Here is a 26,882-nt window from a genome sequence, read left to right as displayed (position 1 = left end):
GTCAGAGCCTTGTTTGACACACATCCCTTACGCCCCTTTCATCAAAAGAGTTTTTCTCAGCCTGGAGAAGGAAGGTTTTTGACCATCATCCACAGGACCACATGTCCTTCCTGAATGCAATGGATTCTGCTTGTGAAGACATCACAGCTGAAAACTGCAGGGATGGATAAGGCATGCCTTGCCAGAGAAGATGTCAAGTGTGAAGTTGATGAGAACATGTGGCCAAATGCAGAAACCCGGATTATTTTTTGTTTATTTATTTTATTTTCCCTATGGCTTATATTATATATATATATATATATATATATATATATATATATATATATATATATATATATATATATATACATATATATATATATATATATATATATATATACACTCACTGGCCAATTTATTAGATACACCTTGCTAGTACTGGGTTGGAATTCAGAACTGCCTTGTCGAACAGATTTGCCACTCACTGGATATTTTCTCTTTTACTGACCATTCTCTGTTAACCCTACAGATGCCGTCTGGAACCAACAACCATTCCACAATATTGAAAATAAATAAATAAATAAAAAAATAAAATATATATATATATATATATATATATATATATATATATATATATATATATATATATATATATCTTTTTTTCACATAATAGATGGCAGCTTGATTAGATATTTTGTTATCTTGCAGTAATGTCTTATAAATGAAGCATTCAATGCATTAAGTCTGACTGTTTTATATCTATCTATCTATCTATCTGTCTGTCTGTCTGTCTGTCTGTCTCTATATATACAGTTCATTCTATAAAATCACCTGAGATGGGTCATTTTACTTTTTTGTACTAAATCTCTGCAGCATAAGAAACACAACAAAACTAAAATGTGAAGAGGTTTCAAAAGAATCAGCAGTGCAAAACACAATCTATAATCGATACAATATACTGTAAAATAATGCAGTTTCTGTAATTGTATCTGATGTTAGTGTTTTTATGACATTATGTTATGATGAACTAAATGTTCCTGTTAGAAAATAAAACTTGGTAGTGTTTTGGAATAATCATTTGATTTTGAGACATGTTTGCAGTGTTTTGGTAGTTAATATTGTAATATTGTATTTTGAAAAGTAGTGTTGGAGTTTTGTTCACAATGTGTGATTTTGACCATAAAATGAACTGTTTTGACAATTGTGTGTTGTACTAGATGTGTTGGTGCATTAAGAATTTAGGAAAGTGATTAAAGGTATTGAAAAAATTGTCATACCAATCGTAAAAAACCTGTAACATCACACTTAACCTTTGAAGGACCAAATCAATAATGAAAAGTTAAATGAAATCACAGAATAAAGAGTTCTGTGGACTGTCCTCCAGGTCAGTGATTTCACTAGTCATCACTACGAGGAAAGCCCCAGGTATACTTCATTTTCCACATTCCACTCAGTCTCTGTATAGCGGAGCACACAAGCCTTTCAAAGTATATCCTACTGACCAGAAGCATGGATGGAAGCGTCCAGAGTGTGCACACTACACACTACTTTTCTAAGTGCTTAGACACGGTGCAGAGACAGGAGCAGACTGTGCTGCTGATGAAGATCACACAAGAGTATACTGACCCTGTCCCAAGTGGCACCCTAAAGACTTACACACCAAGCCAACATCGAGCCATCAGGGTGTTTGTCAGCTCAGTTTTAGTTGTGTGTACCACAGCATCGGACTAGTCAGATCCCATCTAAAAGTTCTTTGATGTCAGTACTGTGTGTCATGGCCTTAACCCTCTTTGTCTTTCTTCAAGTCTACACGTTCGACACGTAATGCTGCTTTGACTGTGAGGTAGAAATGAGTTGCAGAGCATTCCTCTGGCCAGAGGAGAACTGAGCCTGGTTTCTCTCAAGGTTTCTTCTCCATTTCTGTCACTGATGGAGTTTTGGTTCCTCACCACTGTCACTTTGCTTAACTTAACTTTGATAAACTGACTGTTTTCTATTGTCCTCTTGCATTATCAGCACATGTTTTTCCTGTTCAACACTGTGAAGCTACTTTGACACAATCTGTATACTACAGTAGGGGTTCTCACTTTCTCTAATTGAATACACCTGAACAAGCTAATCAAGGTCTTCAGGATTAATAGAACATTACAGGTAGGTGAGTCTGATCAAGATTGTAGCTCAACTCTCCAGGACCTAATATTTCACACCTATTACACCTAGTGGCCCTCAACGGCAAGAGTTGAGGACTCCTGTCCTTCAGTGCACACCCACCGGAAGAAGAGTGTGACACAAAGTTTAACACAATGCCAGAACTTAGTTGGAGCCTTTATCAAAGGCTAAACTTAATTTACTGAGTTCTGCATCATCTTGCACACTTGAGCTTTCAAGAATGATATCAGTTATTTACTTGATAGTGTTCTTCCCCTCATGTTTTGGGTGATCAGTAATCTATTGAATCATCCCTACACCCCTGTGTGGATGGATGCACTTGGTTAGTGGACTATTCTTTTCAAGCTCTCAAATCTGTTGCACATACACTGTTGTAGCTGGACAAGTCTGCATGGACAAACACTAGTCTGCACACAGACATTGTGTAAGGACATCAGCAGAACAAAGGGATTATTATTTTGGCTGAAGGCCCAGGTGTGATTCATTTTCCACAGTCCACTGCGTTTAGCACACCTTCAAAGAATACTCTAACACAAAGCTACAAATGTCCCAGGCCTGGTCCTATCTTTGCCTCAATTAAATATTTTCCCCACTGTACATGCTATTTGACTGTTTGTTGTAGTTTTTGTCCAATTCGGTGGGAAAGTTTTAGGTCACAGGTGACGTGGGATAACAATATAATTTGTTTTCATCCCAGCTAGTTTTATCAGTTTGCCTTGAGAATTAATAACTTCAAGTTGGTCACATTAATACCATGAAATATTTGATTATTCAGAGTTTCGCAACACAAAATACACAAAATACATGAGTATAACTGTAATTTGATCTGTATTTTCAGATTTTTGTCTGTGAAGTAATCTTAACTTGATGCCTCTGCCCTGGAGTAAATGGGTTAAGAAATGAGATACCAACCAGAAACTCTATGATAACATCAACATCATTTCAAAACTCACCCACACAAGCTGATAAGTAGATGCAATAACATCTCAAACAAATAATAAGACGCTGGAGCATGTTTGACTCATAAAACAATAAAGCGATAAGAAGTCATAAATTAAGAGTTTAGTGGTCTTAAGAAGGTCTTGAAGTAAACATCAGGGCCCGTATTCATAAAGAATCTTAATGCAAAAAGAAAATAAAATTCTTAGAAATGTGGGCGTTTACTCTTAAAATTAAAGAAAAAATCCTAGTAAAGAAAAAAGTAATTCAGAAAGCATCTTAACCCTTAAAAGAGGTCTTAAGGTCAAACTTGTTAGGAGCACAGACGAGGACTTTTAAGAGGCTTAAGAGTTTCTTTAGCGGAGGAGAAAATGGCAGAAAGATGAAGAGACAGAAGAAATGTGTTGCAGACAATGAGTTAATAAGAAGTTATAGATTAGATCATGCAGGGATCATGTTTGTGACTGATCTTATTAGAGACATGCCAACATCTCCGACACAGTGCAGAAATGCCATAGCGCCAGAAATTAAAGTAATCACTACATTACGATATTTGGCAAACTGGGAAAATGCAACAATGCTATAGTGATGATTTGGGTCTGTCACAACCTTCTGTAAGCAGAGTGATCACACAAACAATTACAGCACTTTCAGAACATCTTATTGTGTCACAATTCATTTCTTTCCACTGGACATTCCCACCTTGCAGGCTCAAAAAACTGCATTTATGAATATAGCAGGCTTATAGGTGCGCACAAACGGGGGGAAAGAACCGTTATAGTTTGTGCTATACGCTCCGATGTCTGCTTCTTGTCCCTTGCTCTGACACCCGGCCCGAATCTTCCTTTAAGAATGGCCTTGTGTTCATCCACTAACTGGGCTAACAGTAAACACTGTTCCTCTGTCCAGTTCGGCTTTCTCGCCCTTCTTGGTTTTGATTCCATGTTTAATACATTAAAACCAACATTCAAATCGCCACTTAAATAGGACAGCAATCACTGTAATTGGAAAGAGTGGAACAATTTTTATCATAAGTTATAAGCCAATCAAATACCTTATAGGAAATTAAAAGCATGGTGAATAAAAAAAAAATATTTATATACACACATATAATGTGTGTGTGTGTGTGTGTGTGTGTGTGTGTGTGTAAGAGAGATAGATAGAGAGACAGAGAGAGAGAGAGAGAGAGAGAGAAAGAGAGAGAGAACGGTCAAATAGGAAAAATTACGCATGTAAATTCAAAGTGAGAATAAGAATACATCCTATACTTAAAATCACTCTTTTTTTCCTTCTTGTACAACCAACCAATCACAGTCTTCAAAAGATTGTGTCATACATAGCAACGGGGTCAACCCCGCCTCCTCACTAAGATAAGTTTTTGTCTTTTCCTTACACAGAGTTGCTCTCAGATCGGTCCCGAATCACTCTTAAGCTAAGACTCCTACGTAAAAGTTTTTAAGCTAAATTAAGAGTTTTCTGAGAGGATTCTTAGAATCTTTATGAATACGGGCACAGGTTTTAAACGGCACAATGATCCAATGTCCTTATGTCAACTGAAATATTTAAAAGACAATATCTTACATTTGAGTAAAGAAATGTTTTAGACTTAATCTTCATTAAATTTACAAAATGCAACAGTACAACCAAAAATAACTATAAAAAAAACTACAATTGAGTTTACAAATATTTAAAAACCTATACAAATGCATAGTTCCACATAATGTGCAAAATTACTGCCAACAGTGTGCATTTTTCACTGGCCTGCTTACTATTTTCAGACATAAATACTGATCAATTATACAAAGACAGACTTTTCAATTATATGAAAGCCCTGACTCCTCCCACTGGTACATCATGTACAAAGAACAATAACATCTTCATCAACAGTCAGAGATTGAGTTTAACCTCTGCACTGTGATTCCACTTTATTGTAGTCAATGTACCTGACGGATTTTCTTAGTCCTTAAAGACCTCATGAAATCGATTGACAGCTTCAATACTCTTTCCTGTTCAGACGTATTTCCTATTGAAACAGGAAGTTGGAGCGGGACATACTGATTTCACAGGGTCTTCGTTTGAAGTCTATTCTTTTGCAAAGATTTAAATGTAATGTAGCGATTAAATATTTTGCAGTCATCAAAAACAAAGTCGCACATGGACCCAATTTGTTATGAATAACATTATAAATGCGTTGCTGTTACATTGGCCTCATCCTCTATAGTGAGTGCCGGGTTGTCATACATCTCTAAACTCTTATCCTTGGTTTTCATGTCATTCTTCTCTTCATCCTTCTCTTCTTCTTTGCAGCACTTGCAGCAGCAGCAGCAGCGAGTCCTGCAGAAGGTCATGCCGCTGGTCACCACTTTGTCCCAGGGTTTGAAGGAGTGCAGCGGTTTGGGCAGGAAGTCCCAGTTGCGGAGGAATGATGGCAGGAAACGTGGGCAGCGTTTCTGCATAATGTTTACCACGATCACAAAGATCGCAAAGACCAACACGGGCACTCCGACCCCGACCAAGACCTGCCACCCCGCGATGGAGAGGCCAAGGACTGAGAGCGGGAAGAGGAGGAAGCACAGGATGAGGTACACCGCAGCGAACCAGCGGTACTTGGCAGTGCGGTTGCCCAGGGCTTTGGCCAATCTGATAGGGATGCGTGTGAAGGGGATGGGATACCAGAGCAGGATACCACTAATGTTGAAGAAGAAGTGACAGAGAGAAATCTGGAAGAAAACACAAATGATAGTCTTTAATCTACAACCACAGTAATAAGATCAAGTCAAAGGGAAATAAGCGCAGTAACAAACCTGTAGAGAGTTGGCCAGGGTCTCTCCAGGACTGGCGAGAGCAGCTAGAAGAGCAGTGGTGGTGGTGCCAATGTTGGAGCCCAGCGTGAGTGGATACGCCCTCTCAAGACTAATGACACCAATACCTGAACAGAGAGAAAATCATTGCAATAAGCATAATACACAGCAGGCAAATACAAGATAAAGCTGGTTGGAGGGGATGCACAGATGTGCTGGCTGTGATGTCACATCATGAATATTAATTTGATTACACATTTGATCTTTTACTGTTTTTTTTTTTAATAGTCTGTGAAGATGAGTTGGAAGTTAATCATCAAATACATCAATGTAATCAATAACTTAGTGATTATAAATCATCTTAATTACAAATACAATCGCACACAGTGTCTAATTTGTTCTTATTTAATACACTACTGTTCAAAAGTTTGGGAGTGGGATTATATTCAAGTCTCTTCTGCTCACCAAGGCTGCATTTATTTAAAAAAAAATACAGTCAAAACTGTAATATTGCTAAATATTATTACAATTTAAAATGAGTGATTTCTGTCCGAACGCATTTTAAAACGTAATTTATTTCTGTGATCAAAGCTGAATTTTCAGCATCATTACTCCATTCTTCAGTATCACATGATCTTCAGAAATCAGAATAATATGATGATTTGCTGCTCAGTATACTTTTTTGGTATCATCAGTGTATTACTAGCATTTAGTTCAAAAGCCATTCAAAAAGCATTTTTATAAATAATATAAATATAAATTAATGTAAACTTTTATTCAGCAAGTATGCATTAAAGCATGTATTCATTTCTTAAAAAACAAACTAAAAAACTTGCTGACCCCAAATTTTGAACAGTAGTGGTGTATTTACACAGTGATTTAAATCAACAATCATCCGATTCTGTCCGACATTCTGGGATCGCCTTTTCCAAGAGGGATACATGCAATACCTTAAAATGCTACATAAAAAGTCTAGGTAGGCTTATTCTATTGAGTTAACCATAATATGTTTTAACCTTCAACAATTTAGTAACCAGTCCAATCAATCAGGTGTCCTTACTGACCGACTAGTGGAGTGATGGCTGAGGTGAAGACAGAGCTGCTCTGGACAATGAAGGTCATTCCGGCTCCAACAAGGATGGCGATGTATCCAGTGACCCAGGCGAAGGGGAAGGGGAAATCTGGCAACAGTCAAAGCCGTATTAGAAAGGTCATGAACAATACATTTAGTACATGGATTTATTTCTGATATTAAGTGATAGTTGCATTAAAACTCTTCACAAATCATTGGCTAAAATGCAAGTACAGTATGTGAGGAGTTATGAGCATGTACCTGAGTATGGTCTGAAACCAACAGCACATGCACATAAAACACACACATCTGTGGCACTCAAGACACACACACACATCTGTGGCACTCAGACACACACAGGCTCATATAATGTTCCTGTTCAGCTCATCAGACAGCAGGACTAGACCAACTGCGCCGACTATCATACGACAGGATACATGCTAACACACTTCCAGCAAGTGCTACGCCTACAGGAATGAGATAAGACTGAACTCCGGGAAGGGTGGGGAATTGCCACATGTATGTTTTTAGTTCAAGGTCAAATATTGTCTACATGTGTCTGTGTCTTTCAACTTAAAAGTTTAGTGTTGATACACATTGTCACAAAGAGTGCGTATCAGAGGTTAATGTTAGCAGTTAGCAGCAGAGCTTATCAGCAGAGGATTCATCTCCAATGTTGACTCACCTGTGTTGAGCACCTTTTTGATGACGACCGCCACCTGACCCTTCAACATGGAGTTCAGCAGCTTGACGATCAGAATCAGGCAGGTACAGAGGGCCAGCAACGACAGAGCCAACAAAATCAAGCCCACCGCTAGGTCAGGTAGATTAGCGTACACAAACATGTGAGAACCTGAAGAGAGAGCGATGAGGACCACTTTGTCAGGACTTACATAAATTATAAATCAACGCTCATGAAATAAAGATAATTTACAATGCTTTATTCGTCTGCCTAAGCAAACAATGCTAAAACTTTATCATCATGTAATATTTAGCTGATTACACTCTGATTACAAAGTCAATGCACATTTGCTACTAATTTCTAAAGAGCCATTTGTGTGACTCTTGCAGTATTATTTGAATAAGCTTTTACTTTAAACATGCTGCAGACTGTGTCATTGATGTAAATCACAGAACGAAAGATAAAGAAATCACTGCTCTACTGGCTGGTTAGCTTTTGGTGCTTTAATAAAAATTTATCTATATTCACGTTATAGTTTATGCATATACAATTAAGAGTTTATATTAAGATTGTTTTAAGTTCACTTAAATCAGTTATGTTTTTCAAAGCTTATAAAATGTTAAAAATAATGGCTTTCAATAATGTTCTGTTATGTTGAATGGCTATAATTAATGACTTGAATTGAGGGAAAATTGTGTTTTAACAGAGTCATCAGAAGCAGTATCGGCATTTATGATACTGGCGTTTATTAATAACAGGCTACTTAGTAAAAAGATGCCATTAAACATTTAAAATATGCTACCTTTATGTTATTTCAACATTAATTTGGAGATTCAATTTGAAATCATAACATAAATATATTATATTAATAAGCAAATAATTGTGATTAATTACAGATTTTTTGTTTTTTGAATCGAGCTCTACTATTTTTTTTTTTTTTTCAGATTACTAAGAGAGCTTTATGCATATAGTTATATGCTGATTCTGGTTAAAAATCTCAATTAAGTGGACCAAATAATATTGCAAATCTTAAAAGATACAGAGGGCTATTTTCAGATATTAAGTACACCTTGACCATTATGCTTACTTTGCGATCATTGCTATTACTACATCAAACCACAAAAATCCCAGTAGCTGCAGTTTCTTGCTTTACTTGATAGTTAAAACTTTTTTTTTTTTTAAATGGGGTCTGGTGACCCCTAAATGGTTGCACCAGGGTCAGTTAAAAAATCCATGGAAGAAAAAAAGTGCAAAAGGTGTAAAAAAAAAACTAAAAAACAAATTATTTTTAAGATAAATGAAAAAATAAAACTGACACTTTTTTTCTGACACTGTTAAAATAGCATAAAAATAGTATAGATGGGTGACATATATGTAGATGCCTTTATCTTTTAAGAACTGGGCATCAACAAATTTGGGGGTCATTGGCATTAAAGATTTAAAAACCTGCGACATGATATGCCAACAATGATCTTCAAATTCTCAGTCGAGGAGCTGCTGAATGGTGCATCTTGAAAGAGCATACTCTTTCACAGTTGACGGACCACAGAATGATTACATACTCAAACCCACTGAACCAAGTCAAGGCTGGAATTTCAACATGCGATCTAACTCCTTGCATTGATTTAAATCACTCGAATTCATACCCAGAGCAAAAGCCCTGCTGCCAAACTGGCAGAGGCTCTTTGTTCAGGTGCACTGGCCTCAGGTGCCCGAGGCTGTCATGAAGAATAGCCCTATTGAAAAGGTAGAGTAGATGGATGGGGTGGGGGGAAAGGTGAAGCTCAGCATTTAAGAGAAGCCATTGTACTCATGGAGGTTAGAGCGAATGGCGATCGATGGCTTAAGAGCTGAAATAAGTCAACTATGTAAGGAAGACGGGAAATGGATTGATATTAGGCTTCAGCTTCTGGTGATTCGGGAAGTTCCTGTGCTGGTTGCTACAAGAGCCACAAAGAAAGCAGAGGCACTTACATTTGTTCAAGTTGATGGTTTCCGTTTGGTTCTCTTGAGTCCAGATCTGGCCGTCCTCCTCCCAGCAGAGGGCGTCAGGCGTGCAGTTTGCGAATCCAGGGACCGTTATATTGACGAGGTTCTGAAATGGACAAAAATACATCTTCCTAAACCCTTCATGACAGAGAGAAAATGAAGCTTTTGTCCTGGCTATCACTGAACGAATACGTTAATCTAACAGAAATATACACAATAATAATGGCACAGAAATAAACTTATCTTAGCATTATGCTAACACCACAAGCTATTGGGAGTCAATCTCTGTGTGCAGGATGTTGACAGGCTGTCAATGTAGACAGCAAGGCAATGCACTAGTTTTAGAATAGAGCAACAGAGCTATGCTTAGAGCTAGGTTTATCTGGAATTTAGATAAAAGTCTTGCATAAAAGTATTTGAATAGAACCTATGAATAAAATAGAACCTATGTTTATCATCTGAATTCCCATCAGTGTGACGAATCCCATTTCCTCGTGTTTTAACAGCCAAATATAGTGACCGTGAGAAATGGTGGGTGTTCTGCACTTTCAGATTCTCACCGTGACTTTCTTTGTTTTACACCAGATCTTAATCAGACTTTTGTTTCGGGCTGCTGGGTCTCCAGTGGCGATGTCACGGATCACAGAGGTGTCCAGCTGGAAAAAAAGGAAAAAGATTCTCAAAGAAAATACATGTGCTACAGCAGAGAGGTGTTTAAAGATAGCTCAATTTCTCTAGTTTAAGTATTTTTTGTGATTTTTTTGTTTTATTTTTAACTCTACTTTTGCAAAATAAAGAATGTGCATCAATGTGTTTTTGGCTACAGTTTTTATTTATGAATTGTTGTTTATTCTAATTGAAAATGTAAAATACTGTCGTATTTAAGTCAATTCTGTACTCGTCCAGATAAAAACACCCTGTTATGACAAAATTCCCATCTCAGCAAATGCCCTCGTAAACAGTTGGTTTGAGAAAAAAATAAAATAAAAAGAAGTGTCAGTATATTTGATCTGAGCTTTAGGTCTTAAAGTGACAGCAGCCTAATAAACCAGCTGCTGTCAAATGTTAATTTATAGGACAATAACAATGACACCGTGATCAGCTGCATGATACAGTTGCATTTGGATGCTGCTGAATAGTAAAACCTAACAGGTCCACTGATCTCACCTCAATGATGTTTTTGGTGAGGGGTTCGGTGATGACCTTTAACAGGTCTGGAGCATCTGCACCCGTCTGGATGTTAAAGGAATCAATTATAAGTTTGGTGAGTCTGTAGAGGTATCCTGAAGCCACCTCCAGAGGCAACAGCACCAGGACAGACAGCCAGTTAAAGAAGTCATGGACCGTAGCTCCAGCAAATGCCCTGAGGCGCACAGAATCAATGACAAAACCCATTTCTCAAATGTTCAACTCGAGTTCCTTCATCAGAAAGTAAATTCAAAGTAACTGAAAAAATGCTAGATCAACTTTTGCACCACTCAATGACTCAATGCTTTCCATGACTGCATGGATACAAAACTAACTCCTTAGATGGTTTTACCTGCGAAACTCGTTGCGGTCTCCCGCTTGCATCACAGCCACGATGGTGTTTGTCACAGAAGTGCCGATGTTAGCACCCATGATGATTGGCACTGCAGACTTCACCTCCAACACTGCAATTTACAATCAAATATAATATATACATTTTTTTTTTAGAAGTCTAGTCTTCTCTCCAAAGGTGCATTTATTTGGTCAAAAATAGTAAAAAAATATATATATATTTATTTAAGGATTTATTTAAAAATGAAATAATTTGTAACATTATAAATGCATTTACTATCACAATTGTTTAAATGAATGTATTCTTGCTGAAAATCTATATTAATTTATTTAAAAAAAAGAATAAGGACCCCAATCCTTTGAACTGTAGTGAATGAACAATATAAACCAATATATTTAAAATAGAAAAATAAGACAGAATCAATCTGAATGTGGTAGAATACACACACAGTCATTTTCAAGGATGATATCAGGTAGTGCAATTTCACAGCACATTTTACAGTGGATATTGATTATCAACTCAGTTACAATTTGTGCTACTGTTCTTACACATAAGCGCTTATCATGAGGGATGAAATATCTGTATGAATATGAGTCACACACACACAGAGAAACTCACATCCAGACGACACCATGCTGACCACAATGGAGGACGAGGTGCTTGAGCTTTGAACCAGAACCGTGACCAGGACTCCGATCACCAGGCCAGCCACAGGGTTCGACAGAACCGCATTGTCCTGGAAGATATCGCCAGCTGCCTTCCCTGAGCACAATGACAAAACCAGCAAACCATGCTATTTGTGTCCACAGCACCTCCGTTTCTGCTCAGAGACAACCACACTCCATTATACATTAACCATGTTAAACCGATTTCCTATGATAAGGCACCGTTGTTTGAAGTACATGATCACTGGTGACCTGCCAAAACCTATCAACATATAGTTTCTAAAGTTTAAAATAGTCTCGATGATTGTTTAGTTTTAATATAGGCAAGTACTATAGTATATAGGCTAGTAAAGTATAGTAATATAAAGTAAAAAAGAATTTATGATAAAAAAAGTTCTAACACTATAGTAGACATTGCTGATTACACTAGCACTGTAGGAAAAAAAATACCTCAGCACTTTCAAGCAAAAGTTTTCAAATTCAAATTAAAAATTCAAATAAATTATTATCAAAAGATTAATATATTCACACTAATTCATTAAAAAAGCTAAAAAATGCATAACATCAAGCTGTAAACGCAAATCATATTTCTTTTCCCCTCTCAATCACAGTTTTAATTGAACATAGATTTTGAAACCACTGGAATCATAAAACTATTCATGGCTAATTTAATATATTAGTATATTAATATATACTCCCAGTTTGTTATTAATAATAATCATGATAATAATAATATAAAAAGTAGCTTTTCAATTTTCTTATAGGATCCTCTTTTTTCCAGCATAAGACAGGTTGATAATGATATCAAGTTAGACTGTATATCAAGTTATGAATTTATTATTAACTTTCATAGGAATAACAACGATTAAAGGGGTCATGAACTCAAAATTCCCTTGATATTATGACATATAAGTTTGACATGAAAACATCCAGTGAGTTTCAGAACTCAAAACTTTTTGTTTGTCCAAAAACATCTTGAAGCCAGTTTGACAAAACGACAGCTTGTGGAATGTGTCACTTTATGACGTAATAGAAGCTAAACCCCCGCTTCCACAGAGGAAGATCTTGCTTCAACAGCACTGCCTGTTTTAGCTCCACCCACCAATTCTACATCAATGTCTGTTTTAGCCCCACCCAGCAATTCTACATCACTGCCTGTTTAGCCCCGCCCACCAATTATATATCATGGACTGTTTAGCCCCACCCACCAATTCTATATCACTGCCTGTTTAGCCCTGCCCACCAATTCTACATCACTGCCTGTTTAGCCCTGCCCACCAATTCTACATCACTGCCTGTTTAGCCCCGCCCACCAATTATATATCATGGACTGTTTAGCCCCACCCACCAATTCTATATCACTGCCTGTTTAGCCCTGCCCACCAATTCTACATCACTGCCTGTTTAGCCCTGCCCACCAATTCTATATCACTGACTGTTTAGCCCTGCCCACCAATTCTACATCACTGCCTGTTTAGCCCTGCCCACCAATTGTACATCACTGCCTGTTTAGCCCTGCCCACCAATTCCACATGACTACCTGTTTATTCCTGCCCACCAATTCTACATCACGGACTGTTTAGCCCCACCCACCAATTCTACATCACTGCCTGTTTAGCCCTGCCCACCAATTGTACATCACTGCCTGTTTAGCCCTGCCCACCAATTCCACATGACTACCTGTTTATTCCTGCCCACCAATTCTACATCACGGACTGTTTAGCCCCACCCACCAATTGTACATCACTGCCTGTTTAGCCCTGCCCACCAATTCCACATGACTACCTGTTTATTCCTGCCCACCAATTCTACATCACGGACTGTTTAGCCCCGCCTACCGATTCACACACGTAGTGTAAATAACGAGAGGCAAACAGGTCCATGCAGAAATAAAACCATAAAGATGTTCCACAGAAAACAAGATGCTGTTCAGTGTCAAAATTTGGAAAAACACATGCTCTTGAGCGCGTGAATTAGTGTACACAAACACATATCTGCAGGTTGATTCCAGTTGTTTATTAGTCAGTTATTGACGCTTTTCTTTCCATCCATAACGTGTCTGTATCCAGTATAGCATTGTTCCCACAGCCGTGATATAAAGCGCTGTTTCTCTGGCATTTTCAAAGGCACCAGAAATATAATACTGTGGCTTGGATTGATACACAGTCTAATGGTTTAACGAAATCCAAATTTAATAATCTTTACTGTAACAATTTTTATGGTTCTTACATTTCCTATTTAAGCCAATGGAGATGAATGAAGTTATCAAGACCACACTGATTGTAAAACAAAACGTGATTGGCTAGAGTGAGAACGTTCTATGATTGGTCAGCGAAGTATTGCTGTTAGTATTGCGCTTCCTCTGGATATGGTTGGCAGCGCTGCATAGGTTTGGTTCAAGAATGTCTCCAAATAACAGTGTTTTTGGATGTGAGGGAAAGTTTCAGCTTCCCCAAGAACCCAGTGTTACATGAACAGTGGATGCATTTTGTTTTTCCGGGGCAGCAACAGAGTGTATCAAGTGCCTTTGTGTGTTCTGGTCATTTCATTGACGAATGTTTTATAAACAAGGCCCAGGTCGACGCTGGATTTGCACATGGTTTGCTATTAAAACATGGAGCTGTCCCTGTGTAATACATGTCCTGGTGTGTAGAGTAACGTGCACGATGAAGAAGATATATATCAAAGAGTTCTTTTAATGCTCAAGGGAGAATAAGGACACATCCAACACAAATCTAGAAACATCAGAACTTAACATCAAAACATCACATTAATAGCGGACAAGTGGGACCTAAACAGACAGAGTTTTTAAACACAAGTAAAGTAATCAGGGGAATGGAAACAGGTGGGGGTTAATCAATTAACAAAACAAGGAACGGAACATGACCAAAATAGGCAAACACAAAAGGAACAAAAAGTCCATGATTGTGACACCCTGTGATAAAAGACCCCATTCATGTAAGTATAATTGCATCAGATTTCTGTCTTTTGTTGGAAATCAGCACATAAGTGAATATATATTAATGGAAACAACACGAAACATCAGTATTATAGCTCCGCCCATTGCATGCCTCCAGGAGCTCTGCTTTTTCTGGAAAGAATCGGAAAGCTGTATTTTTCTTCTATAAATATGATAAAACTTTTTGGATATATGAAGGACGCAGTACTACTCTACAGGTACTCAAGATTAACATGAGATTAGGTGAAACTGTGTATGTTATGTACCCTTTAAGATTTATTTGCGGATCTCATTCTATTTATTTGTCAATATGTTTGATTTTTGTTCATCTCTTTACATTTATTAGTGGATAATAATTTATTTGGAATTATGCAAAAATTCTACCTAGAAGAGGGCCTCATGTTTCAATGTCTTCGCTGTATTTACTATTTCTTATTTCTGATTAAGGTAAAATATATGCAAAGCTTTTCATAAAGCTATAGCCTAATATTAAGTTACAGTACTTTGGATTCTTAGTAAAAGTGCATACATTACTTTACCAAAAGGTCTATTCATTTTATAGTGCAATGCAGTGCACTGTTTAATCGTATATCATTTTAGCACAATCACAGAGTTCTAAAAAAGGACCAACAACTTTGAAAAAAGTTGGAAATTTCAAAGAAAGTTCAAGAAAGTTTACTGCACCTCCTACAAGCTGGAAAGCGGAGCTCAGGATGTCCAGAGAGCAGACGAACACGTAGAGCAAGCCCAGCAGAAGAATAAACTTCACGATAGACTTGAGAACGCGCAGAACCTTCCCCTTCGTGTCGAGATCTGCAGAACCAGACAAACACAGAAAGAGAGCGTGACGCGCAGGAGTTCAGCTCGCGCCCCGCGCTTCATTCACACTGATACACTGACCTGACCATTTCACCCCGGTGTCCCGGAGCTCGGGCAGGTCCCACGGGTCCAGCTCCTCCTCCGGCTCCGACTCTTCTGTCGGCGGGTCGGGCTCGGTCGCATCTTTGCGCGCGCGGTATGCTTCTGTGGGAGAAAAGATACGCGTCTGAAGACGGACAGAAACCGGGAACAGAGGAGAGGACGGAAGTGCGCCTCTGTGTGGACGTGGTTTGGTACCGGACACGTACCGAGTTCCGCAGGCGGCGACGCGGGATGAGTCTCAGGCAGCGGAGGCATCGTCTTCAGCCACATAAACATACAAATAACATGTTACGATCAAGCCGTTTAACAAGTAACATTTTCTCAACATTCACCTTTTCTCCACATGAATGCTTTGCTTTTTTTGTGTCCCAAAAGTCTGCTAACATCTGGCCAAAACAAAACTGGAAAGTAAATCGAACATCTTTTTTTTTCTTTCTTTCTTTGAATTATTCTCATTTAAGCAGTGATTAAAACAGAAAACAATATCTTATAAAAACGTAAAATTTAAAGAAAAAAGTATAGTCTTTTCTTAAAAACATTGTTTAAAACAATGAACAGTTTAAAGTAAAATAGTAAGCGTAGAAGTTCAAGTAAAAAGTTATTTCTTTCTCATTAAGAAAACGGTAATGAACAAATAAAATATAAAGTAAACACGGAAAAAGGGAAAAAGTCTTTCTTTCTTTTCTTTAAAAAACAACGAACAGTTTAATGTAAGAAAAGTTAATGTAAAAGTGAAAAAAGAGCTTAGTAAAAAAAAGTACAAAGTGAAAAGGTATTTCTTTCTCATTTAAAAAGCAGTGATTAAAAAAGCAGTGATCTTTCTTTCTTTCTTTGATCGTTGGCTCACCTGTTGTGATTGTGTTGAATTGCCCATGTGTTAATATCTCACAAATGCTCACAGCTTCTTTGTATTTGCTTATAGAAACAGTGATCAATCTGTCAGCAGATTTACGCCAATATTTATCAGTTTCCACCACACAGTTAAGCAACAGTTTGATGACAGATATAAAGCACTCCCTGACACTCATGATTCAAACTCATCGACAGTGATCACATCCTTACTAAGATACACCCAGACCACTAAAGACAGAAACACTGCACTGCCCAGGAAACAGCTCAAGAGCCTCAAATCTTTGTCTTAGACATATTAATATTAATTTGCCTTTAAAGTTATCAGGTAATACCAAGCATGGTTTGCCAAGCACTGAGCAGCATTATTTTAGTGTGGTTGTCCTACCTGTCCTGTGCTGTGTGTGTGTGACTGCTGCTAGTCCAGTGGATGTACCTGTGGAGGAGGTGCAGGTGTCTTATATACACCTGCAGCAGGACAGTCCTGCTCGTGTCACTGATCTAAAGTCCGGAGCGGGTGGAACGACACACACACAGCGCATGCATGCAGCCTCAAATACAGGCCAGTTACCAGCTCAAACAATCTGACAGAAACTCTAAATAACACACAATCCTGCAGCCATTCAGACATTTCATGCACATTAATTAATGTGGGGAAAATAGCTTTTGCAAAATTGCATCCTGATTTTTCTCTCTGCATCAGAAAAACGTTTACTGTTCTATTCTATTCTATTCTATTCTATTCTATTCTATTCTATTCTAGCAGCACATGTAGTTCTCATATCACGAAGTTTAGATCCGTCACTATCAGAGTCTGCCCTCTATTGAAAAAAGGGCATATTACAGGTGGGGTCTGAAAGCTTACCTCAACTTCAAGATGAGCCTTAATGTCTGCGTGGCCACATCTTAAACTGTTATTATTACTCAGTAGGGGTCAAACACTGCATCTTAATGACATTGTGCTAACAAACCAGTGTGAGTGTTAAAGTGACCATGATTAATGTTCAGTGATTAAGAGTCATGTTTGTCAGTATTTGTGAGCTGCAGTCCCTCCCATCTCCTTCTATACACACTGTGTGCAGTCAAAGGTGAGGACCAGGTATATTCATGTACATAACACACACACACACTTCCCTAAATAACAGCAGTACTTTAGACATTCTGCCATGTAGAAGCATGTTAAGGTAGTTCTTTTATATATACTGATAAAGAAAATAATAAACTAACAGGGGTCTTGAAATAGTATTTATATTTTTACCCAAATTAGTATGACTATATGGTATTTTACTATAAATGTTAGTATTTATAGTATTTAGCATTTGTCTATATATGTCAAGGTGTCTATTCTGTGTTTCCCTGGGTCTCCACTAGTGGTCTCACTTCCCCATAGACACCTCACCACAGGCACTACAATTCCCACAAGGCCTTGTCCTTTCATCATAGTAATTGCACTCCTGTTATTTGCACTCAGGTGTCTTCACTTCATAGTCATTACCCTGCCTATTTAAACCGGTCTGTTTCTGTTTGTTTTCATGGAGTCCTTAATTTCTGTCACCCAATTTCCCTGTGTTCCTAGTTTTCGAGTTCCTGTTCCTGTTCCTGTTTGTTTGTGTTTTGGACTGATTTTTGGTTTTGACCCCCTGCTTGTTGGATTCTGATTTTGTATTACCCATTAAAACTCACACTGCTTTTGGATCTCTCGTCTCCTGTGTCCCCGATCGTTACAGAAGGACTCCATCATGTCTAGATCCAGTGGTGTGGATCAAATTAACCACCCTCCGCCAAGAGGGGAATGAGGTGGGTGTTCTGTACCCTGGCGGGTGGACTGGGATATAATGATGCGGCCCTGAAAGACCTTTTCAACGCCGGCCAGAAAGAGAAATGGATCAGCTGGAGGCTTTTGATTTTTGAGGGTTCATTTTTTACCTACAACATCGATCTCCGTGGGATACCCCAGCCACACCTGTCTCTCCCGGTGGGATGGCCGACTCCAGACCGGGGTCTACAGACAGGAGGACCGCCAGCCCAGCACCACTGCACAGTATGACTCACACTGCTTTTGGATCTCTCGTCTCCTGTGTCCCTGTGTTCCCGATCGTTACAATATATTACCTGTGGATAGTCAGCATGATCATTTCACATGGTAATGGTAAATGGACTGCATTTATATAGCGCTTTCAACAGACCCCATGGCATTTAAATATATAAAATACAATAAAAGTGTCACTGTAATGAAAGCCATGAGTAAACAATTATTATTTTTGTTTGGAAAATTTGAATGGACAGAAAAAAATTGTCAGGAACTCACAGTCACAGCCACCCCATTCATCGACCGCACCTGATACTAATAACGCCCGATCCAAATTCATAAAGCCTGTCCAACCGTTGGACAGGCTTTATGAACCCTATAATTTCCAAACTTACCACCATGTCAGTCCAACTAGTCACTTCAGATTGTTCCGAGCAGAAACCATCCAAAGAAAGTGGTTAGGACGTGTGTGGGTACAGTTTCATGCACCACCGTTAACCCTCAAGGTTGGGCTCTTCCGTGAAGAGGAAATTCATTTCTTGGTACTGGAGGGACCCTCGGTGGATATCATCCTGGGATGCCCCTGACTCATGTTGCATTCTCCGGAAATCAGGTGGCACTCATGTGAGGTAATCTGTTGGCGTCAGTTCTGCCATCAACATTGTCTCACTGCTCTTCCTCGTCCAGTAATACGTTCTCCAGGGTGTCAAGTGGCTTCCATCTTCATCGAGAGCCCTCAGCCTAACGTTGCTCCAACGGTCCAACTTGATTATGTGGCATTCCAGGATGTGTTCAGTAAGCAGGCAGCCACGGAGGAATACATCAAGGAGGCCCTCAAGCAGGGATTCATTCATCCATCCAGCTCACCAGCTGCCTCCAGCTTCTTCGTGGGTAAGAAGGACGGGGTCTTGAGGCCATGCATGGACTACAGAACCCTGAACTCACAAACTATTAAACTCCCTTATCCACTTCCCCAGGTCCCTGCCACCCTCGAAGAACTCTGTGGAGCCCACATCTTTTCTAAGCTGGACCTGCGGAGCACTTATAACCTCATTTGCATACGTCAATGAATGGAAGATGGCCTTCATCACCTCTTCTGGACACTACAAGTACTACGTTATGCCATATGGACTCGCCAACACCCCCTCTGTCTTCCAAGGATTCACGGATAAAGTGTTCCGGGAATTCCTCCAAGTCAGTCATAGTATACATTGATGATATCCTAATATATTCCTGGTACCTGGCCAAACATTGCCATCATGTTACGCAGGTCCTAGAGAAGCTACAACAACAATCTCTTTCTGAAGCTGGAGAAATGTGAGTTCCACCACTCCACGGTTCAGTTTGTTGGCTATAACATCAGCCCAGAAGGTATTCAGATGGACCAGGGGAAGGTGACCGCCATCAAGGAGTGGCCAGTTTCACAGTCCGTGAAGGAACTCCAGAGGTTCTTAGGATTTGCTAACTTCTATCGACACTTTATTCAAAATTTCAGTCCACATACTGCCCCATTGACCTCTCTCCTTAAGGTAAGCCCAAGTCCCTGTCCTGGACTTCCACTGCCCACAAAACCTTTCAAGCTCTGAAGGAAACCTTCAGCATGGCTCCCATCCTTCGCCACCCAAATCCTGAGTCTCTGTTTGTAGTCGAAGTGGATGCCTTCACCATCGGCATCAGAGACATGCTATCCCAGCAGTTTGGTGAGCCTCCACGCCTACAGCCTTGCACTTACTTTTCCAGGAAACTGACCCCAGCAGAGCAGAATTATGACATCGGGAACAGGGAGCTGTTAGCGATGAAGCTTTCTCTGGATGAATGGAGATATTGGCTGGAGGGAGCTAACCACCCCTTTACTGTCATCATAGCTCCATAAAAATCCTAGGATGTCATCAGGTATGTCTGCAGTTGCTCAGTCTGTGCCGTGTCTTCCACTTCACGTCAACTCCCAGCAGGCAAGCTCGTACCCCTACCTGTTCCTCTGAGGCCCTAGTCTCATCTGGTGATTGACTTTGTGACTGACCTGCCCAATTCCAAAGGTAACACATGCATTTTGATGGTTGTGAATCAGTTCTCTAAAGCCTGTAAATAAATTCCCCTGCCAGGATTACCAACAGCCCTGGAAACAGCGGAACATCTATTCACCCATGTCTTCTGCAACTTCAGCTTACCTGAGGATATTGTGTCAGACCAGGGTCCTGAGTTCATCTCAAGGGTATGGCAATCCTTCTTCCATTTACAAGGGTTCATGGTGAACGTATCTACTGGGTACCATCGCCAGACAAATCCAAGAACTCAGATGATACCTCCGGGCATACTGCCAAGGAGACCAGCACAGCTGGAACCATTTCCTTCCCTGGGCTGAGTTTGCACAGAACTCCCTTCGACAAGGCACCACCGGCCTCACTCCCTTCCAGTGTATGCTCTGCTATCAGCCCCCTTTGTTTCCATGGACAGGTGAACATTTAGATGTTCCAGCTGTGGACTACTTGTTCCGAGCAAGAGAGTGTGGGACTCAGCTCACTTTCACCTCCAGTGCGTCATACATGGACACAAGGCCTTTGCAGATGCTTGATGTGCCGCCACTCCACCGACCATCTGGAAGAGAAGGTACGGCTATCTACAAGAGATCTGTGTCTCCGTCAGCAATGCAGGAAGCTGAGTCCCGATACATTGGTCCATTCACAGTCGAGAGGCAGATCAACAAGGTCACCTAAAGGATTCACTTACCCCCAGGAACTGCATTCACCCCTCGTTCCATGTCTCACTACTCAAACCCTTATCTCCTTCCACTTCAGATGCCCCGGAACCTCAGGAACCCCCTCCTCCGGAAATTCTGGACCAACCATCCGTCTACCAGGTGAAGGAAATCCTTTACTTGCGGGACAGGGTGCCCGGCTGGAATACCTGGTGTACTGGGAGGGGTATGGACCAGAGGAACATTCCTGGGTGGCCTTTAAAATTTTCAAATAAAGAAAAAAAAAAACATTAAGAAAAATAAACTGCAGAAAGAAAAAAAAAACAACAAAGAAAAACAAACAATGAAATAAAAAAGCAATGAAAGAAAAATAATGAAATGTATATCTTTTTTGTAAATTTTTTTTTATTGTAAATTCGGTGAAACCTTGAAAATAAAATCATAGACACAGACAGTAAACATCACATAATTGTACTTGTCATAATTGTCTTAATATTATCTTAATCTAAAAATACTAAACTCTAAACAATATACTACACATAAAATACTAAACTCACATATTTTGAATATGCAAGATATATTTAAAGCATGTTGATGGTGCATTTGAATTTGAATATTAAATTAATATTACAATATACATTTAAAAACACAAAAAGTATAATGTCATGCATCTGTTTTTTTTTTTTTGTGAAGTTGTAGGGTTATTGTGAATATTCAACTCTCTCTGCTGCAGTGCTTATTTTATCTTTATGTAATCAGATAAAAAAAAATCATAAGAAATTAAAAGGCACGTGTTATACTACTCTGACTAGCTAAATATTAAATGTAATAAACACCGTTTGTTGTTTTCATGTCCACAGTAAAATAATTCAGATAAAAGCTTAATTAGCTTATCTGCAGGTTCACTGAGTTTGTGTGGTTCAACTCTTGAAACTAAAGAGAGCAGATGTTAGAATATATCACAGTCTTACTCTAACAAGGTGAAAGGTTGATGCACACATAACTTAAAGCTTTAAATGCTTTGAAAACTCCCCACCCATCTGAGCAGTTAATTTTTCCTTCAATATTCAGATGTTTTGCTTGTCATATTTCAGGCATGCAGGCACATTAAATATAAACATGCTTTTTTCCATTTTATAAAACAGAAGTCTTAAAATATATTTTCTTAGACACATATTTAAGCCACATACCAAATTTAGTGGCATTTGCTACTCACTACATTACACACACACACACAAAAAGAAAATAGCTTAAAATACCTCTGGATGAACGGATGGTAAAAAAAAAAAAGGATAAAAACATGAAAAAATGTACTACTTTGCAGATGCTTGACACAGAACTGATTTGCATGGAAAACTGAGTAAACAAAATCAAAGAAAACCCTTGACCTGTGAAACTAAATATCTCTGCCCACACAGTCATAAAAAGATAACTGCTTTGAATGCAGAATTCAACACATATGATTGCCAGCTGCTCACTGCTGGCACCTTAGGTCACTAATTCTTGAAAATAAAAGTTGTTCTGGATCCAAATGATTTATCATTAGCACTGAGTGTGTGTGTAGTGTGTGTGACTTGTAAACAGTAGGGTCCTGCTGTGACACACTGATCGTCCAGAGGTTGGTTCATCATCGTGTTCGCTGAACAAAACACATAACCTCAGGTTATTCCAGGGAGTTTACCTGTAATAAGTGTACTAGTCACATGGATAATGGTGTCTGTTAACTGACTACTTATCAGTCTATATTGGTGTAAGAATAAATCTTTAAAATGATTTATAAAAGATTTGTTGGTCATCCCTGTTCTGCCGAACCCACTGAACCCTGTGCATTTAAAAAATAATAGTGTTTTCCTAATTTAAGGTCCTATTTCCATGAAAGAATTTACCTACTTGTGTGGAAAAGAAGTGTGCAATTTTTCACAATTCAAATCATAAATGCATTCAAAATAATAATAATCTTATATTAATGAAATAAAAGTCCACTTAGGTGAACATAAATAGAGACAGTTTGATTACCTTTTTTTCTCACTGAAGTACACTTTTAAATAGTGCAATGTGTGTGTGTGTGTGTATTTTTTTTATATACCCTAATACAGCTTCATCATTACAAATATATTTCAAAACATGGCATACAAATTTGAATAGATATGACATTAAAGTATATTTTCGTTTAGCATAAATGCTCTGTGCATTTAGCAGTGCACTTTAACCAATAAAATGATGAAATGACATACAAAGTTAGTCAGACTCAGACACCTGCTTACTGATATGATGGCAAGAAAAAGAACGGCTGGAAATAGTTTGTCATCACTATCATACGAGGGCATCAGTCTGAAGTGTTTATCATGAAAAAGAGCTATTAAAAGCCAATTAGAAAGCCTGGTCTCAACTGTCATCGTTGTTTCTGATCAATCATTAATTTTAAAAAGATAAGGTAAAATAAAATAAAAAATTACTGTAGCTGAATCCAAGTCATCTGAATTACAATATAGAAAGGTATTTTATGAATTTTATTCTAGCTGATATGTCGCTTGAGGAGATAACACAAGAATGTAATATCAGATATCAAAACAGTTAAAATAATTAATCAACTTACATGATAGAAACACTATCAATAACATGCCATGCCACTCTTACAAATAATGGTTCTAAAAGGTACCAGGGAAGGGTTTCAGTGCTGAACAGAACCCTTTCTAAAGCACCATGAAGAACTTCCCTACAAAGCTACAGTGCTGTTAGAAGTTTTAGGCACTTGTGTAAAAATACTGTAACGTGAGGGTGCTTTCAAAATGTCATAAATACTTTACTTATCAATTATTAACTAAATCAAATCAACATTTGGTGTGAGCACCAATTAGGTTTAAAATGGTGTTCACACCAAACATGCTTTTGTCCTCGGTGTACTTGCACATAGTTTTTAGGAAGCTTTCATCAAGTGTCTTGGAGACATTGCCACGGTTCTTCTGGATTGAGTGTGTCTCAGTTTGTTTTGTGTCTTCATGTAATCACAGACAGACTGTTGATGATCAGATCAGATCTCTGTGTGGAGCACTGCCTGCTGTCAGACTCCTCTAGCATGAATTATTACAATTAATGGCAAAAAGCATGTTTGGAAATGTAGATTTATATTTCTTACGGACACACCAATTAAACTGGCTTAAACACTTTTTGGTTGGAGAAAATTAATGGCCTGGCTTTTGCAGAGTGAGTGAAACACACAAGTTGTATCACACAAGTTATCACTTGGAGTTTATACTTTAGTTATTTATTAGTTTAAACATAAAGCAATTTCCTTTACTTTTTGTTTTGATTTCCTTCACTTCCTGAAGTTTTCCTGATTTTCTTATTTATTATTGTTTAATACCTTCTATTATGTTTTGGGATGTGATGCAAAATGTGATGTAAAAAAAAAGTTTATGGAAGTCAAAAAGGACATTTTAGCTTTGATCTTTTTTTCTGTAAAATGACAAATATAAAGTCTTATAATGTTTTATAATGTGGTTTTAATATTTATAAGTGGTCTTCGTCTGCTTTAAAGTAACTTCACTTGAAGTACTTAACCACTTATAAATAATAAAAATAATAACAATAGTATTTTTTTTCTTCCTCAGAGTCATAAGATCTGATATCATATCAATGCAAACACAATTGCTTTGAACTATTTTTATTGTTATATTAGTATGGTTATTATGATGCTACCCTTTAGACAACTGTTGATGTGCAACTTTGCAACTACGTGTCAGCTAGCAGTCATCGGACTCTTAGTAGCTATGTCTGCTAAATATCTGCTAACACTTTATGTTCATGTGTCTGCAACAGACATTCAACTGAATATTAGCAAATATTCCATCAAACCTAACCTTAACCGAAGTCTACTAATAATCTGAGAGTTATTTGGCATGTAGTTGCAAAGTTTCTTACAGTCAGTAGACTAAGGGGACGATATAAATAAAATGTTATTTAAAAAACAAACAAACACATTTTTCATTCATTTGAAAGCATTACAACTGATCTTAAACTAGCCCACAGCAAAATTAGCATTAACCTCACAGGAAATACTCAGTCCCTTCTAAACACACACAAGATGTTATAAATAACCATACTCATAAAAGTTACAATCACAAATCAGTAAGTATTACAACAATGTACTATAATTGTTGTTATGATTATTTATGAGATGATGCAACACACACACACACACACACACACACACACACACACACACACATATATATATATATATATATATATATATATATATATATATTTACAATGCATTATACATTCATTATAATACCATTATAATATATCATAAACATGGACTTCATGGAAAGTGTTACCAGCCATTTTTTCTTAGTGTAATAAACATTGTAATATTCTGAAGAGCAGTTTTTCCGCAAGTTGCAATGACTGTTAAAGGTTCCTCATCCTACCATTAATGTCAATAAAAAATATTATTTTTAATTGTGTACTTAAGCATTTTTCACTACTTATCAGTTAGAACATTTGCAACAACACCAATAATAATTAAAAAGAAAAAGAGATCAAGCAAAAACAGCAGTACCAGTATCAAAAAATCTTGATATCTCTGGAACAGTAACTTTGAGTGACATCTGGTGATGTCTGGCCTGATATGGGGTACATTTATGACGAACCGTCTGTAATCGTTTGTACTTCATTGTGCTGCGCCAATGTGAGAGGACTTCTTCTGAGATGTCATTCCACATGATTACAACACATTATATTAATATTAATATTAATATTAATAAACACAATCAATTACATTTTTGTTGTTGCTTGCTACTGACATAACATCACCAAAAACAGACCAGAGAAAATGTTCTCCAAGAACATTCCTCCAAATATTTAATATTACCTAGTCAAAGCACTGACAAAAATACTACTGGAAGAAATCTGTCATGAATATCAAAGCTAAAAGTATTACAACTAGCACTGTGACACAAAATACATGTCAGAGATAAATACAGATAACAAAAATGTACCTCAAGTTGTGATATATTTTATGTATTACACATAAAAACAAGTTCAGAGTGTTCCCAAGCAACTATTTCCCAGGCAGCTTACTAGTGTGTTTGTAATCTGCAAAAGTTAAATAAAAGTGTTATAAAACTCTTTACAGCATATGGGTCTTTAAACTGCAGTTAAGATATCAAGTTGAGTTACTAATTAACTGATAAGCAAATGCACTTCTAATGGAACAATTTTCCACAAAGTCCAACAGGTAAGAATGTTTCTTGTTGCCATACCACCTCTGACCTTTGAAACCCTGAAATGTGATGAATGCACAGAGCATCATGAGCATCTGCACACGCACACACACGACTGATTGCACATGAACAGTTGATCACAATACAATAAAAAGATTTAATCACAATCATTTTCAATTCAATCACTGCATTATGGGCTCAAATAATGTGTATAAAAACACTAAACTAAACATATGCTAGCTACAGTCGTGGTCACAACTGAATTGTTGGTGGCCTTGGTAAATATGACACACACACACAAAAAAAAGGCCGTGAAAATAAATCTGCATTGTTAATCCTACTGATCTTATTTTTTAAAATGTTCC

At 38.0% G+C, this 26,882-nt stretch overlaps 1 protein-coding gene across 1 annotated transcript; it reads right to left on the bottom strand.

Moving 5' to 3' along the window:
* Nucleotides 1–4,683: 4,683 nt before the first annotated feature.
* Nucleotides 4,684–16,981, bottom strand: LOC127944245 (sodium-dependent phosphate transport protein 2B-like). The gene is made up of 13 exons (XM_052540115.1): nucleotides 16,954–16,981; nucleotides 15,923–15,974; nucleotides 15,696–15,818; nucleotides 15,480–15,608; nucleotides 11,790–11,933; nucleotides 11,172–11,283; nucleotides 10,799–10,994; nucleotides 10,192–10,287; nucleotides 9,617–9,737; nucleotides 7,646–7,813; nucleotides 6,953–7,069; nucleotides 5,892–6,016; nucleotides 4,684–5,807 (listed from the first exon to the last, which is right to left on the bottom strand). The coding sequence occupies exons 2-13, from the start codon at nucleotides 15,969–15,971 to the stop codon at nucleotides 5,268–5,270; spliced, it is 1,920 nt and encodes a 639-aa protein (XP_052396075.1). The 5' UTR covers nucleotides 15,972–15,974; nucleotides 16,954–16,981; the 3' UTR covers nucleotides 4,684–5,267.
* Between the last annotated feature and the right edge of the window lie 9,901 nt (nucleotides 16,982–26,882).

Source organism: Carassius gibelio, chromosome A23 (genome assembly GCF_023724105.1).
Source record: "Carassius gibelio isolate Cgi1373 ecotype wild population from Czech Republic chromosome A23, carGib1.2-hapl.c, whole genome shotgun sequence".
In the NCBI taxonomy this organism is placed as follows: Eukaryota; Metazoa; Chordata; class Actinopteri; order Cypriniformes; family Cyprinidae; genus Carassius; species Carassius gibelio.
Note: the sequence above shows the minus strand (reverse complement) of the source record. Positions and strands in the feature narration are given on the sequence as shown.